Source organism: Musca vetustissima, unplaced genomic scaffold, assembly GCF_032173495.1.
Source record: "Musca vetustissima isolate MV318-11 ecotype Yass unplaced genomic scaffold, APGP_CSIRO_Mvet_v1 utg98651, whole genome shotgun sequence".
Lineage (NCBI taxonomy): Eukaryota > Metazoa > Arthropoda > Insecta > Diptera > Muscidae > Musca > Musca vetustissima.
The window spans coordinates 64,665-80,886 of NW_026888864.1; the positions used below are offsets into that span (position 1 = coordinate 64,665).

The window sequence follows — 16,222 nt, forward strand, 5'->3', positions numbered from 1 at the left end:
ATTTTTCTTAACTTTGTCGGAAATTTTAGAGATCAAAAACTTCATATTGTGATTCTCTTCACAACTATCACCGATCTGTAATTTTCTGTTCCGAGCCTGGTCAATATTTCGTAATATTAATATCTATATATAACCCCTAAAATATTTTAGTATTTCTCCCGAAATGAAATTTTTTCAACAATATAGAATTTTCTTACCTTAGAATTTCCTTATGGGACCAACTCAGAGGATTCCGAATACAAAATATGTATTCTATGCTTTCGATCCATATAAAATGAAACAACAATTAGGATTTGAAACATATTTCTACAAAATAACAATCTAAAGAACATATCGTAACCTAGAAAATAATGTAGCTATCTGCGGATTTATATATATTCGGATTTATACTAACATATATAGACCCCTAAACATATTTTAGTATTTCTCTCATATCGGACCTCTTAAAAGCCCTTAAAAAGTAATTCATTGTTTATATAAAGATGTCCTGATGAATAATATGTCCCTTATAGAAATGTAAAATTAATAGAAAATGCATGGATTTATAGCCTAAGATAATATGTTTCTCTGCAGACGTTTTGGAATTCATCAGATTCTGAGTAATGCATTTCCCAATACTGACAAACTATTGACTTATTTGTGAGGCGAGCCTCTCTAAGAACGTAAGAAACAAAAATCGGTAGGTCTTGAATGCTAATATTTTTTTACATATTTATAATTAATAAAAATCCAATACTTTTTTGAAAACTAGTGGTGTTAAAATATATTTTTTTAATTCCAAAATATATCTCATCGTTAGTAATTCTCCCACGCTCTATAAAATATCTTAATATATAAATGTTGTCTGTATAACGTCTTGAATATAGCCTTAAAAAATTGTTATCCTTCAAATTTTAGATTATATACCACCCAGTGAACAACATGTACCCGAACCGAAAAAATATACCGGTAGCGCTATACCAAGTCGATCATTTAAAATTTTACAAGCCATGACACAGCCAGAAAATGCTGGTAAGTTTTAGAAATCTAAGTCAAAAAAATCAAAGAAATTAAATTAAAAAAAAACATAATTCCTCCAAACACAATTTATCCCATCCTCTTATAAAACCAACAACAATTTTAAATTTAAATTTATAAACATTTTGTAAAATCTATTTTCTTCTATAAAATTTCGTTCACATACCAAAAAAACAAAACACTTTTTCCCCCACCCACCCAATTACATATCAACAACCAACACTCACCAAAAATATTAATTTTGCTCATTTGTAAATATCGCTCATTTTTTCTTCATCATAACTTTTGTCTTATCTTTTCTTTAATTTTTTTAAATCGTTTTATATAATTTATTTACACTTTTTATATATTATTATTTTTATTATTAAATAAGTTTAGGTTAGTTTAGTGTGACAGAGAAGGAGTCAAGACTTCTTGGCCAACTTTCTCACAAAAAGTGAAAATTTCACCTTTTTTTTAAAAGAAATCGATGCAACAAAAAATTTTTCTTTAAGTTTGCTAATTATTTTTATAATTTGAATATATATTTTTTTCTTATTAATTATTAATTTGTTTTCTATATACTATATAATATTAAAATTGATATTTATATCATTTTCATGTTTAGCTCATGCCAACATTTTTATTTTATTTATTTTTTTTCGATTATTAATCCATTTGGGATCGATTTTTATTATTTTTTTAAGTTGTACTAAAAGTTTTACTACAAACAATATCTATGATTTATTTGCATGTTTGTAATTAAATGTTATTTTTATTATTTTAAAAAATAACAATATTATACAGATGGGTTTGACTGAAACCAGCATGGAGAAAAAATCTATTCTGATGTATATTTAAACATAATCAAATTCCAAAAATCGAAAATTACTGATAATAAATTTAAACATTACGGTAGGTACAGTTCTTCGGAGACAGACTAATCTGAAATTAAATATTTTATTTGTCGTGTAGCTAATTAAAAAATTGACAAAGAATAATCTCATTTTCTTATTCGAATTAATATTTTTCTATGAGAAAATCAGAGTTGAACGATTTATCTACAAAATCATACGAAAACTACTTCTCAGAATAAAGAGAAAATTTCAAGACCTAAAAAAATTTATCAGGTCTAGGCCAGAAATACTTTTTTGAGGTCAATAACTGATACTCATGTTTGAATTTTGTGTTTCCCCAAGCTCTGATACTCTGTGGTGAAAATACTCAGGTTTGAAGTTTGTTTTCCTCATGATTCGAGACTGTAATGAAAAAACCACCGAACTGGAATATGAAGAGGAAAATATTTGCGTCACTAGAAAAACCGGAAAATTTAGACCGAATAAATTTGAAACATTTTTGTACAAAATAATATTAGAAATACGTCTCTGGAATATGAAGAGGACAGTATTTGGACCATAAAGACTTTAAAATATTTTCCTAAAGGAACATTTAGACCTCCGATCATCCTCTCACCTTTTAGACCTAACTCAGAGGAGTCAGAATCCTAAATTCGGCATTTGGGTCATAAAGACTTGAAACACATTTTCCTAAAGGAAAATTGTGACCTCCTATCATCCTCTCACCTTTTAGACCTAACTCAGAGGAGTCAGAATCCTAAATTCGGGGGGTTTTTAATTTCAATCACATACTTAGTGATGATCAGTAAGAAAATACACAGAACTGGTATATGAAAAGGGCTGAATTCGAAGTCATAAATACTTGAAATATGCTCCTATGCTTGAAATATGCCCCTAAGGGAAAACGGAGACCTTCGGTCTTAGTCATATATTGTTTGTAATGGAAATCATAAAATGTGTTCGACAATATTTAATTTTCGTCACCATATAGGTCTGGCTCAGAGGAGTCAAAATACAAAATATTTTGTATATACTTTCGATCCATATAAAATGAAATAACAGTTCGGGTTTGTTAAAAGTTGAACGATAAAATATACAAGAAATCATGGGTGTAACTTGGTCCTAACTCAATTGGAATATAGTGATCATATAAAAAAATTGTAGAAAAATCATCCTAAATGGATTAAAAATCAAAACATCGGCTTTCTTCATTCCGATCATAAAAACATACACACATGATGATCCGCATTACCATGTTCACCCACAGTCCTCCACCCACCTTCACAAGATTTCATAGAAACCCATGAAGCCAATTAAATCCTCCCACCTTCACCAAAAATTTCGTATTCGTTTCTTCACACATTTCGCCCATAAAAATTTTCTTTCATTTGTCAAAATTTTGGTATCGTTATCGTATTGTGTCCAAACAACTGATTCATCATCGATTAAAATGTTTCATCATTTTTTCTTTTTTTCTCTCTCTTGTCTCTTTTTCCCCCTCCACTGCGCTGTACAATTATTTTTTCGCACCAAAATAAAAAAAAATCCAAATAAAAACACCACAAACATATATCGAAACAAAATAACACGAAATAAAAAAATGGCGTCAAAAAATGAAATCAATTTTGAAAAAAAATTTAATTAGGTGATCTAGAAGAAAAAAATTCTGTAGAGTGTAACGATAGCAACGGAGAGGTTCATGAAGATTTGAATGATGAGTCCACACAGTCCGATTTTCATATAGAATCTTGTAATACTTCTTCGGCCGAGCCGATTAATTCGACATCTTTGTCATCGTTGGGTTCGGTAGATTCCATTAGCTCAGGTCCTACACCACCACCGACACAAGCTCCGTTAGGTTATGCCCCGTATCCTTATCCCTATGGATATCCCTGGTATCCTCCGCCACCAGCCTGTGATAGTGCTGGTAATCCAATATGGCCATTTGTGCATGCCATGTCCCCTTCACCGGGACCTTCATCACAAAGTGGTAGTGAGTCAGGTGGCAATACCAACCCCAATTGGTATTACCCCTATGCCATGCCACCACCTCCGCCACCGGCCACACCAACACCCAATGGCGAGTCACAGCAAAATCAGCATCCTGGCTATCCACCTTATCCCTATTATTATCCTTATTACCCCATGCCCCCACCACCTCCACCATTCCCCCAAACTCCCTCCAGCTCCACAGAGTTTGAGGGCCAGAATGTGTATGCCCCCTATTTACCACCTCCACCACCCTATCATTCATATCCCTACCCTGTGGCTCCCAGTTATAGTCAATCCTCAGCTTGCTCAAGCAGGGCCAGTTCCGTGTTACCCGACATAATTATTACCCCCAGTACCGATGATGTACCCTCCAAGGTCATAATGCAGCACCACATCAAAATCGAAAAAGAAAAACCTCCAAAACACAGCGATTCTCTGGACATTGAAGATGTGACAAGTGAAAAATCGTTACCCAACAAGCAAGCGGAGGGTTCAATTGTGGATATTTTGACCAAACATTTGCAGAATATGTCTCCCCACCAGCACGGCATGGAAAATAATTTGAATTCTATGCAGAACGCAAAGAAGTCTTATGAGAAATATTTTGAACAAAAATCTCCCGAGGATAATACTTCGCCAGTACACATATCCATGGTTGAGGAGGAATACGAGGAAGAGGATACTGATTCCGAATCCTCAGAATCTTCGGTAGATTCTGATGCCACCACCAAACAATATGACACCCGTATGTGTAAAGAAGGTTCGGTGCCATTACAGGCCATACGCTCAGTGGCCAATATCCAGGTCTATAATAATCTCAAGAATCCTCAACTTGATTTGCAGCAAGATTCGGAAGATTCCGAAGATGATGATGACGATGCGACCACGGCAGATGGTGAAAGTGATGTCTTTGATGAGGACATCGAGGAAATTGAATTCGTCTACGAACACCAGGATGAGGAGCAAGTGGAAGAGGAAATCGAAGAGGAGGTTGAGTTGGAAGACCATGAAGCCGAATCGGAATGTGAAGAATTTATTGTGGAGGATAATCTCAGTGTGATCTATGAGGAAGAAAGTGACTATGAAAAGTCCAGTGATTATGGTAATAAACCCTGCCAGAACCTCAAAGAAATGGAGCCATGTATTGAGGAAGATTCCCAAGAAAGTGAAGGTGAAGAAAAAGCAGCCAGTCCTGAAGAGGAAACAAATTCTGTAACCGTTCGTCTTCCTCTCAAATTTTCATTTGCCAAATTGACCCAGGATGAGACACCCATAACCACCGTGGTGGTTGGCAATTCCTCTGTGGAGGAACCTTCGAAGAGTCAAATCTCCAATGAGAAACCCCCGGCCTTTAGTGTGGCAACTGTGGAAACAGATTCCGATGCGGAAGATGATGAGGATGATGATTCATGTGATGTTAGCGTAACCATTTCCCTACCCAGATCTTCACGTTCTGGATCCATGGATTCGGAACATCGTAATACCTCAGCTAAATATCCCATTGAAGAAATGCCTCTACCCGAAGAAGCCCTACCGAAAATTGAGTCCAGTGAGGAAGATGTTTCCTTCTCTTTATCATTGAATAAGCGCAATAAATTTGTCGGTGAAACATTGGAGGGAGGTGTGACAAATAATATTGCCAAAATTGAGGAGAATAGAGAGGAATCAAAGAAGGCTGAGGAGGAGGAAAAGAAAGTGGAGGATGATCGAAAAATCGATCTAATGAAATCCACATCTAATTTTGATTTCTTTGCCACGCTGATGGCCACCAAAATGCAGGCACAAAAAATTGCCGAACAATCGGCCAACTATTGGGGTAAACCCTCCAGTCAGAATAGCAATGATGAAGTGAAATCGACAGGGGATAACTCCCAAAAGGAGAGATCAAACGGATCAGATGCACAGCAAAATATCGCCACGGAGGACAATAAAGCTAAGAGTGATTTGAAATCCTCACCTCTAACTCCAAACATGGACAATTCTGTAGTTCCCGAATCCAAAACCGAGCACAAAAACCGCACTCTTCAAAATATCGCCACCGAGATAAATAAAATTAAAAATGATTTGGAATCTCAGGACTCGCTTCCCTCCATGTCCACCTCTGAACAAGAAGTTTCCAAAAATTCCACAGAAGAAGAATTAACGAACTCTACAACTGAGTCGAAGTCGAAAAAGGTAACAAAAACTTCTGAAAAGAAAAAGGTGAAGAAACCTAAATCTCCTGAAGGTAAAGATGGAGAGGCTAAGCCTAAAAAGAAAGTTAAGAGTGGGTTGAAATCACAAAAATCCAAGGATAAGATTCCGCCAACCGATAATTCCCAAGAAGTAAAAGTGGAGACCCCTAAGGAACCCGAAATCAAGGATGATCTTAAAGCTCGCACTAGTTTTTGGTTGACAGAGGCAAAGGAAGCTAAGGATGAAGTTCAGCAAAATATCATTAACTCAAATCTTTCTCAGGAAGCCTCTAAAGAAGCCGAAAAAGAGAGGTCCGAAACCCTTAATGTTCCACAAATCAAGGCTCAAAATACCTCCTCAGAGTCAAATATACTTAAGTCTGATTTGAAACCGCAAAACTCTCTCCAAAATACCATCACATCTCAGCCATCCTCTGAAGTTTCCAATAATTCCCAAACCGAAAAGATCCAAGCTGTCAAAGTTCCCGAATTCAAAGATGATCTAAAAGCTCGCACTAGTTTTTGGTCTAAATATTCTACCAACAACAAAACATCGACCACTAAGACTGAGGTAACTCTAGAGACTGCCAACAAATTCTCAACCAGCCTTAAGGAAGAGACTGAAACTTCTTCCTCCACATGGGATAGTAACTCTTCCAAGAATGACTCCCAAACTACGCAGGAAGAAACTGAGACCACAGAAATCGATGACATTTGGGCTGATCGGGATGATGATTTGGTTATACGCCGCAAACCGAAACTTATGTACTGGGATAAATATTCCAAATCATCATCGGGTTATGAAACGGAATCTCAAATGGATAGTAAAATCGAAGAGGAGGAGGTCCCGGAGAAATCGACAGAAATCCAAAAACTTCCAACTTGGAAGTTTTGGAGTCTCCTACAGCTACCCAAGATGATGATATTGAGGATATTTGGGCAGATCGTAATGATGATGATTTGCCGGCGGTTAAAAATCTCTCCAAGAAATTGGATTCTCTGCAAACAGCCAAGGATTCCTTCTGGTCCTCGGTTGCAGAAGCAAATAAGGTTTCTGAGCCTCGTGACAAAGAATCCACAGATTTCTGGTCTCAGTTAAGTGTACCCAAAAAGAAGCCACGACCTGAAACTATCAATGAGATTCTCTATTCTCCCATTGTTCTCAGGCATCGTATTGATGAGCTGGCCAAGGCCTTAAGAGCCACAATGCATACTCAGGAACCAGAGCCTATAGAAACCGAAGAAGCTACACTGAAAAAGGAAGCTCCACACGAAAAAGAAGAAGAGGAAATTGATTTCTGGGCCCAAATTGAGCAAACGCGGCGAAAATCCATTGAAGCAACAGCTTCACTCAGTAATAATGAGAGTGAAGATAAAATTAAGGAGGAACCAAAAGAGCAAACCTTTGATCCTCTCAAATATCCCGAAGAACCACGAGAAGTTGATACAGATGAAGAAATTGATTTCTGGGCTGAAATTGAAGCCAATCGTTTGCCGGATGGTGTTGAGGTTACTTTCGAAAGGGCTGCCTCATTTTGGGCATCACGGGATCGCCGCAACTCTTCCGAAGAAACTCCCGCCAAGCCAGTGCTACCCAAAGCCTTTGCCGCCAAGCTGCCGGATGAACCCGCCAAAGATGAAATTGATATTTGGGCTACCTTAGAGGCCCACAAGGGTGAGGAACCAGAGATTGTAGATCCTCAAATCGAAGAGGAGAAAAAATTGGCTGAGGAATTCCAAGAAATTGCACAAGACCCAGAGGAAGATATTAACAATAGTGTTATGGATTTAGCATCGGTACATGAACCTGTCAAGGCCTCCGTATGGGCTCCCAAAACAACTCAACAACAGGAAGAGGTTGCAACAATCAAAAGCGAAGCCGATGAAGAACCAGATTTTTGGGCTGAAATTGAAAAGAGCCGAAGTACCTCAATGGATAAGGAGGCCGATGATAAATTGGAGACTAAACGTAAAAACTTTAGAAATGCCAAGGCCTTCTTTACAAATTCCGTAGATGAACCCAAGGAAGAAAACAAGGCGCCATTGGAAAATCAAACAGAAAAACCCACAAAGGCGAAGAAGGAAACTGAAAAGAAAGAAGAAGACGAAGAAGGGTCGGAAGAAGGCAAAAAGGTCAAGAAACCTCCCAAAAAAGAAGTCAAGGCCAAGAGTAAAAGTAAATCTCCCAAAGGTAAATCTAAAGAACTTAAGGCTGACAAATCGCCTAGCACAGATTTGCCTGAGGTTTATGTAGAACCCACACTGAAACGTCTATCGAATGGCTTACCCGATTTGGAGGTTACGAAATTCTATGAAGAACGTAAGGTATCGGTGCGCGACCGCATTTCGGTATTTGAGACAAGTAGCAGTACCGAAGCAGCACCCGACTCTCGACGTAATAGTATTAATAATCAAAAATTATCGGTGGATATTAATAGCTCTGCAATGCGACGCAGTTCATTGTCACGCAACAGTTCTAGCCAACGTTCTGAGTCGGAAATGGAAGAAGATGATTCGGGTGTGACAGATATGAACAAACTTTCCGAAACTGAAACAGAATCAGGTAGCTTCCCTGAGTTAAGGAAAATGTCCTCCTATCAAAGAGCTGCAACCCATTCGAGACTCTTCAAATTGCTGCAAGATGACCCTGACACTTTGGAGGATAATAATGGAGAAAATAAAGTGGTTGATGAATTCCAATTCAGGCCCAGTCGTCGTAAGGTGGTGCACAATGTTAGCATCACACGAAAACAAAATCCCAAGGCCTTGGGTGAGGCTGAGAGCATGTCGCAGAGGCGAGAGCGACTCTCATTGCCTTTGCGCAAAAATACCAGTATTGATGCGGATAATCCTTCGACACCCAATAGTCCAGCCTCCCCCATAATGGATCAGCCATCAAGTCAATGTGTGGTCAGTGATCAATTGGTCAGCGAATTGGTGCAAAGTTTGCTGCTGAAAAGTGATAGCACCCATTTGCGTAAATTGCCCATGGAAAAATTACAAGCTGCTGCCAAGCGAGTTTTAGAAGAAGAACTCGATTCTTTGGAGAACACCTCTGTCGATTCGACACCAGCAATGACACCCAATGATACCAAAAATAATAAATCCTATGCTGATTATTATAATACCTGGTCGAATGCTAATCGTCCTTCCGAGGTAGCAGATCCCAGATCTTTGCGGACACTACAAGATAATCGCCGTAGCCCATGGACTGTACGCTGTCCTCGCGTTCTAAGTTCGAAGACAATAAATCGAGATTTGGCACGTGTCACAGAATCACCGGAAATATATATGCGCAGCAGTAAAAGCCCAGAATGTTTTCGACAATCACGAGAAACCTCAGTTAGTCGATGGAAGAAGGCGTAGTTAAGTGAGGCTAAGGGATACCAGGGAATTTGAGAAGCTCTGTAGGATTATAATTTTGGGGAATAAAAACCATGTAGTATGTAGTTGTATATATTACACAGATAAGAGAAATCAGCAAGGGTTTGAAAGGTTTGGAGGAAGTAGAAAAACCGAAGACTTCCTGCTCAAATCTCCTCAAGTCTTTGCCAAGGATTCTAGAGGCATTTAATGCATTTCGTTTTTTTTACATAAAAAAAAACCAATGAAACCTAACGGCTATGTGTTATTGCATTTGCATTGAATTAAATTCAATATTTATATATTTTTTTCGTAGTCATATAAGTCACAAGCATTTTCAAAATCAAGCAAGCGGGCATTGCTTTCAAAAGAAATCAAAATTTTACTCATCTTTCAAAATTCTATGATCGTTCGTTCTATTGTTACACTCACATTTGATTGCCTTCTTCAAAAAAAATAAAAAGAAAAATACACTGAGAAAATAAAAAAAGAATCAACGCCACAACACAAGCACCACCACCTACCAACCAACCTCTACTAGCAACACTTACATAAACTAGCGTCCAACCAAAAATCAAATCAGTAACAGAAAGCATTGTTCGATATTCCCCCAAACAAAAATCAGTCAATTCTCTAAATCTAATTCTTGTTCAAAAACTATTAAAAAGGTACATATAAACAAAAAAACATAAATCAATTCGTTGTATTTATCCAAATTTGTTATTCATTATGATTTTCGTAATTATTTCTATTTTTTGTTTTGCAATATTCTGTTGCCTTTTTTGTAGCTTAATTTTGGCTTTGGAAATATTTACGATAAAATATTTTAAATTTTATATTTACTTCAGACACATGTTTCTCTATCTCGAACAAAAGCTGAAAACAATTTCAGATATTATCTAGACAATATCTGAAATAGTTTTCAGATATTGTACATTTCTAAGAAAAATATTAAAATAGTCGAATAAAGTTCAAGTAGTTCCGGTACGAATATCTGAGTTCATACCCAATTCTTTGTATTCTACTGGAATTTATTCTAATAAAAATATATTAAACTTTCAACATGTAACCCTCTAATTTGGTTCGATATAGTGAAACATGTGAAATAAGAATTGTAGGAATATATTGCCACTTACATATAAGAACCCACCGCCAAAGAGCCTCATGAAGTCCATAAAAATAGACTTTTCATTGATCTTATAGCCCTCATTTGCCCTTCACTATAGGCCGAAAGTACTAACTTCATGCAAAACATAAGTCTTTTGCCTTTAAATCTAATTTCGAAACATACATCTTCATTATATTCATGCATAAATTTCATCTGGAACTACAGACAAATTTAGGACCTGTTTAATAATCTTGAAGATCTGATTAATGGTTATATAAAAATATTTCTTGATTTTTCGTACTTTTTTGCTATATTCCGAAAATTTAAAATTATAATGAAAACAATACCAAAAAGTTTCCAACAATTTTGAAAAAATGATTATATATCTAATCTTTAAGACCACTCGATAATGCTCAATTTTACCAGGGAATATTTATGAAATTTCTGTGGATACATTAAATAAGCCTCCTTATTATATTGCCGAACAGAATATTGTTTAAAAATGTTCAAGACGTAACTAACAACTCTTGAAGTTATATGGAATGCAAAAATCATCTGTTAATAGTCTGGAGATACAGTGAGCAGCAAAAGTCATGGTACCCCATACAAATCAAAAAATATTCAGTAATTCCTCAAAATGTAATTCACAAAATTTCAAATATATATTTTTATTGCGTGTATTCAATCCTATACTACAACAAATTAAAGTAATATTTCATTTTTTTTTTTTAGAACAATGGAGAAAAATAATGAATTATTTAATATTACTTAATTTTTACAATTAAATTGACCTAATATTTGGTAGGATATCCTTTGAGTTTTAAAACTTCATACAAGTTTTTTAGTGGAGTCTGACGACATTTTACCCCATTCTGTCAGAAGTATTTCTTTGAGTTGAGCCTTACTGGAAATTGTATGATTTCGGATTCGTTTGTCTAGATGATTCCATAGGTGCTCAATCGGATTTAAATCGGGGCTCTGTGGAGGTGTTATCAGCATGTGTGGTGTATTGTATATGATCCAATTCTTAACGTCAATAGCAGTGTGTTTTGGATCATTGTCCTGTTGGAAGTAATAATTAGCATGAATGTAGAGTTTTTCAGCACTTTGATTCAAATTTTGTTCGAAAATATTCATGTAAACTGTTTTATTAATTATTTCCTCAATGAATACCAAATTGCCAACACCAACTGTAGACATGCATCCCCTCCACCCCCTCCGTGCTTTACTGTTTTCCGAGTATTCTTGGGTTGAGCTCTTCGCCTTTCCTTTCCGCCCCACCAAAGAGCGTCGACACGCTTCTTTATGTTTGTTTTGTTAACAAGTGTTTTTTTTTTTGCGGGCAGTGCGAGCATTGAATCCACACTTCTTGATGCACCTACGTAATGTGTCTGCTGAAATTGTTTTCCCAAATGATTCTTTTAAGTCTGCTGCGATTTTAGGAGCGCTGGTAAATGGATCTTTGTAAATAATATATTCAATTTTTCGTTCTTCTCTGATGTTGAGCTTCCTGGGCCGGCCTGATCGCGGTTTATTTTTTATCCTATTATTATTTTATTTTATCCCATAAATGATGTGAAATATCTGCTCTGACCAGGGGTACCATGACTTATGCTGTACAAAAATTTGGAGTTGACACGATCTCGATTTTGTTTATGGTTTGTTGGAACAAATAAATGAAACATTACTTTCCATTGTTGTAGTATAGGAGTGAATACATAAAATAAAAATAATTGTTTTAAATTTTGTACATTTTTTTAGTAATAACTGAATATTTATTTATTTGTATGGGGTACCATGACTTTTGCTGCTCACTGTATTTTGTGTGGGTTCCATCTCATGGATTTTCTTAAAAATAAAATAAAGTGAATTTTAATAATTTCTTGAATGAAGTTAATAAAATCTTAATATTTTTAAATTAAAAAAAAAAATCTTAAAAATTTCACGATTGCCTTCGCTACAAAATACAAATCAGAATATTTGAGTTTTAACAAAATATCAACATGGATTTAAAGCCGAGTGTCCATAAGCAAACTATAGATTTGGAATGAAAAATAAGCTCAGAAAATGCATTCAAAATATGAGGGCATCCTTCCATCTAAGACTCGTATATTATAGCACTGATTATCCTTTAGAATATATACCTTAAACTTTCTTGAAGGTTGAATTCATTCGAAACGTAAACCATCACTTCAGAATTTCAAACATCAAAATCACCCTTCTACCAGTCCTCTTTAATTTGGCAAAAAATATATATATAAATCAACTTAATATCATAAAAATTACCTTTCTTTGGAAAGATTCTTCATATTTTTTCAATCATTAATTAAATTCCGTTCGAAACAATATTTTCTCTAGTTTATATCTCATTTCTCATCGTATTCCCGATAAAATATAAAATATTCATGATTATTCACAATTCACATTAATGCTTATCTGCAAATTTTAAAACTTTTGCGGTTTCTGCTACCATTAGAAATTCTACTCGATAAAGAAAGGACAAAATGAAAACTTTGATATAACAAAGATCAATTAACAAAACATAAAATAAAAATTTTATTTAAATATAATTTAATTCTTAAAATATAATTGGCAAATAAAAATTCTAACCCAGCTAAATGAGGTTTGTATAAAAATAAAATATTTTATCGTAAATATTTCTGGTAGTGTTTGATAAAAATATGATAAATTTGCTTACTTGTATTAATTCGAAAAAAATGAAATGTAGTCAATGGAGAGTAAACTCCACCTTTGGCTTAAAATAAAAACAAATATTTAGAAAATTAAATTGAAATAAAAATTTAAAAAAATATATTTCCAAAAATTATAAAAATAATTATAAGCAAACTAAGAAATTGTAAAAAAAGTCGTTCTATTTTGTTTTCTTTTTCTTCATTAACATGTTTATTTTGTGTGTGGTTCATTTAAAGCATTTCCTTTATAAATGTTTTCGTTTTTTTTTTAATTTTTTGATTAATCCTTTGAATCCTATTTTTGTTGTTTAAAAACAAACTTACATTAACACTTCCAAAGTTTTACCCTCACTCAAACAAAAAAAAATAAAATAAGAAACGAATGGCTTTTAACAAAAAGAAGTTTATAATTTCTTACAAAACAAAAAAAATATTTCGAAAAAATATTTTTATAAGTTCAAAATCGAAAGAAGTTGCAAAAAAACCAAAGCAATTTTCAACTGCATAAACAAACAAAAAAGGTGAAGTTTTCTCTCTCTTGAAGTCTCTGTAGAAAGCCTTAGTATTTGTTATAATTATTTTAAGTTTTTTTTATTTTTAATTGGTTGCATGGCTCGTGGCTTTTATGAAACGAAATTATATAGCTTTCGTTTCAACTGCGCTTTTGTGTGTCCTAATGTCTTTGAATCCCCCACCAAACTAAAGTCCATTGTGTACAAAAAATTAAAATCTAATGTAAACCATTAGCCCGCTTTCAAGCCGGCTTTTTTTAAATGTGTCAATCAAAATTATATATAACTAAAGAGATGTAAGGAATGATAAGTAAGAATTCTAGATAAGTAATACTATAACTTATTTTAAATGCAGTTTTAATATTTTTGGAAAAATGACTACATTCATGTGCTATGACATCTCATTTCTCTTCATTGGAAACCCATCGAGCCCAAAAAATAATTGTGGCTTAAGGCAGATTTTATATTCCAATGGGAGAAGAAAGACTGCAAAGATTTCTAATGCTTGAGATCCAAAATCCCAAAAAAGTTCCACCAAAATTGGTAGAAAAAATTTACTAAAAAGAGGCCACAAACTATTGCTATTACTGCCTCATTCTATTACTCAACACTTTCCAAGAAAATAGGAATATAACAATTTGGTTGTTGAGCGCCAAATTAAGGGAATCTATTTTCCTTCCGAAAAGATAACACCTTAATTATTTTTAAAAAACGTTACAAAGGGTGCTCTTTATTAAGGAATAATTCTGGAAAACCAAGAATGTACAATTCTGGAAACTGCAAACCAAGAATGAAATTATACAAACAAAATATGTACATTAATTGGTAAATATTCTTCACAAACAATGATGAGTGTGTAACGGCAACCATCGTCGCCACGTATACACATTCCATCGTTGTTTGTGTTTTTTCTAATAATAATAAACAAGATCCAGCAGGCTTTACATAAAATGATATGTGTAACGGCAACCATCGTCACCACGTATACACACACCACGGTTTTATTATTACTAACAACAACAACAGCAGCCCAGCACATAGAAACCGGCGCGAACAGCGTCCACAAATCTATTATGCTTGACTACTCTTGTTTTCAAAAGCCACACATCACAACAACAAGAAGACGATCGCGTACAGCGACCACATCTTCTTTGACGTTGTGCTGTGCTAGCCAGACAACCTTCCATACGAACCTGCAAACCAAGAATGAACAATTCTCGCTGATGTTGCTTCTTTTATACTCTCAACAGAGAGCTTTTCCAACACAAAACTGAACGAATATTATGAAAGCACAACACAACGAAGAATTGTTGGTTCGTTGAGATCAATATGTAGTTATTCATTTAGGTATCGCAAACATGAAAACATCTGATAATAGTTACGTTACGTTAAAATATACGTTACAATGAATATATTCAAATACAAATTATACTTAAAACTAATGTTCCGCTACAGGAACTATATTGTGTTGGTAGAATAAATGGACTAAGAAGAGACCCCCTCCACCTATTCTATATGAAATCTTCCTTCAGAAGACCATGTGGTCTTTAATATAAATATCTTCTTGTATTTTATAAGACTAACAACTGGTCTACTATGAGAATAGCTTCTGTTCTTTTACAAGAAGACTTCCGATTTCGATGAATATACCCTCTGTTCTTCAGTGAAAAGTATGTGTGGTTCGCTAGACGAAAACCTCCTCGTCGTCTGCGCGAATAATCTATTTGGTCTATTATAGGACTTCTTATGAAGTCCAGACAATCTGGACCATTAAAGAAGAACTATTTGAACTATAAGTCGTTGGGGTCTTCTTTAAGACCTTCTCCACCTCTTTTATAAAAATACCTCCTCCACCTCTTCCATATGAATATCTTCTGGTATTTTATATCAATAACATCTGATCTATGAGAAGACCTTATTGCCTTCTCAAAGAATATTTTCTAGTCTTCGATAAATATACCCACTGTACTTCAATGAGGATCCCGTCTGGTCTGCTAGGCGAAAAATCTATATGGTCTACTACAGAATTTCTTTTGAAGCCCAGACCGTCTACTTCTTTAAAAACCCTATTTATTCTTAAATAAGAAGTATATGAATTCATTCAGATCTTCGACAATCAATTATTAATGCATTTTTTATCCCACCCTGGTTTTCCACTGGAGGAGCTTTCGGTATTCTATAAAGAAAAATTACATTATTATCTTGGCCTGGACGGTCTTTTGATTAGATATAAAAATAATTTATTGTATTTTATATAAAATACCTTCTGATCTTCTATTAAAAAACATTCTACAGTCAGAACAGAACACTAAGACAAAATTGGGTTTCTTTATCTTGGAAAAACTTCTGACAATCTACAAAAAAAATCTGAACTTCTATAAAAAGTATTTACAAGAAGACTTATGTGCCGATCCTATAGAAATAACATAGAAAAGACATTCCGACCCTATAGTGATAACGACAACGAATTGTCATCCTCGAAAAAAACCCTCATCAATGTAAGATCTTCAATAGGGCCTCTCTATAT

At 34.8% G+C, this 16,222-nt stretch overlaps 1 protein-coding gene across 1 annotated transcript in view; it reads left to right on the forward strand.

Annotated features, from left to right (window-relative positions):
- Window positions 1-9,406, forward strand: part of LOC133336650 (mucin-2) — a 37,452-nt gene extending 28,046 nt beyond the window's left edge. Inside the window, exons 9-11 of the mRNA XM_061544929.1 lie at window positions 898-1,011; window positions 3,526-6,843; window positions 6,909-9,406. Of these exons, the coding sequence (XP_061400913.1) occupies window positions 898-1,011; window positions 3,526-6,843; window positions 6,909-9,385 (5,909 nt within the window). The 3' untranslated portion in view covers window positions 9,386-9,406. The remainder of the gene's footprint in view (window positions 1-897; window positions 1,012-3,525; window positions 6,844-6,908) is intronic.
- The last annotated feature ends 6,816 nt before the right edge of the window (window positions 9,407-16,222 follow it).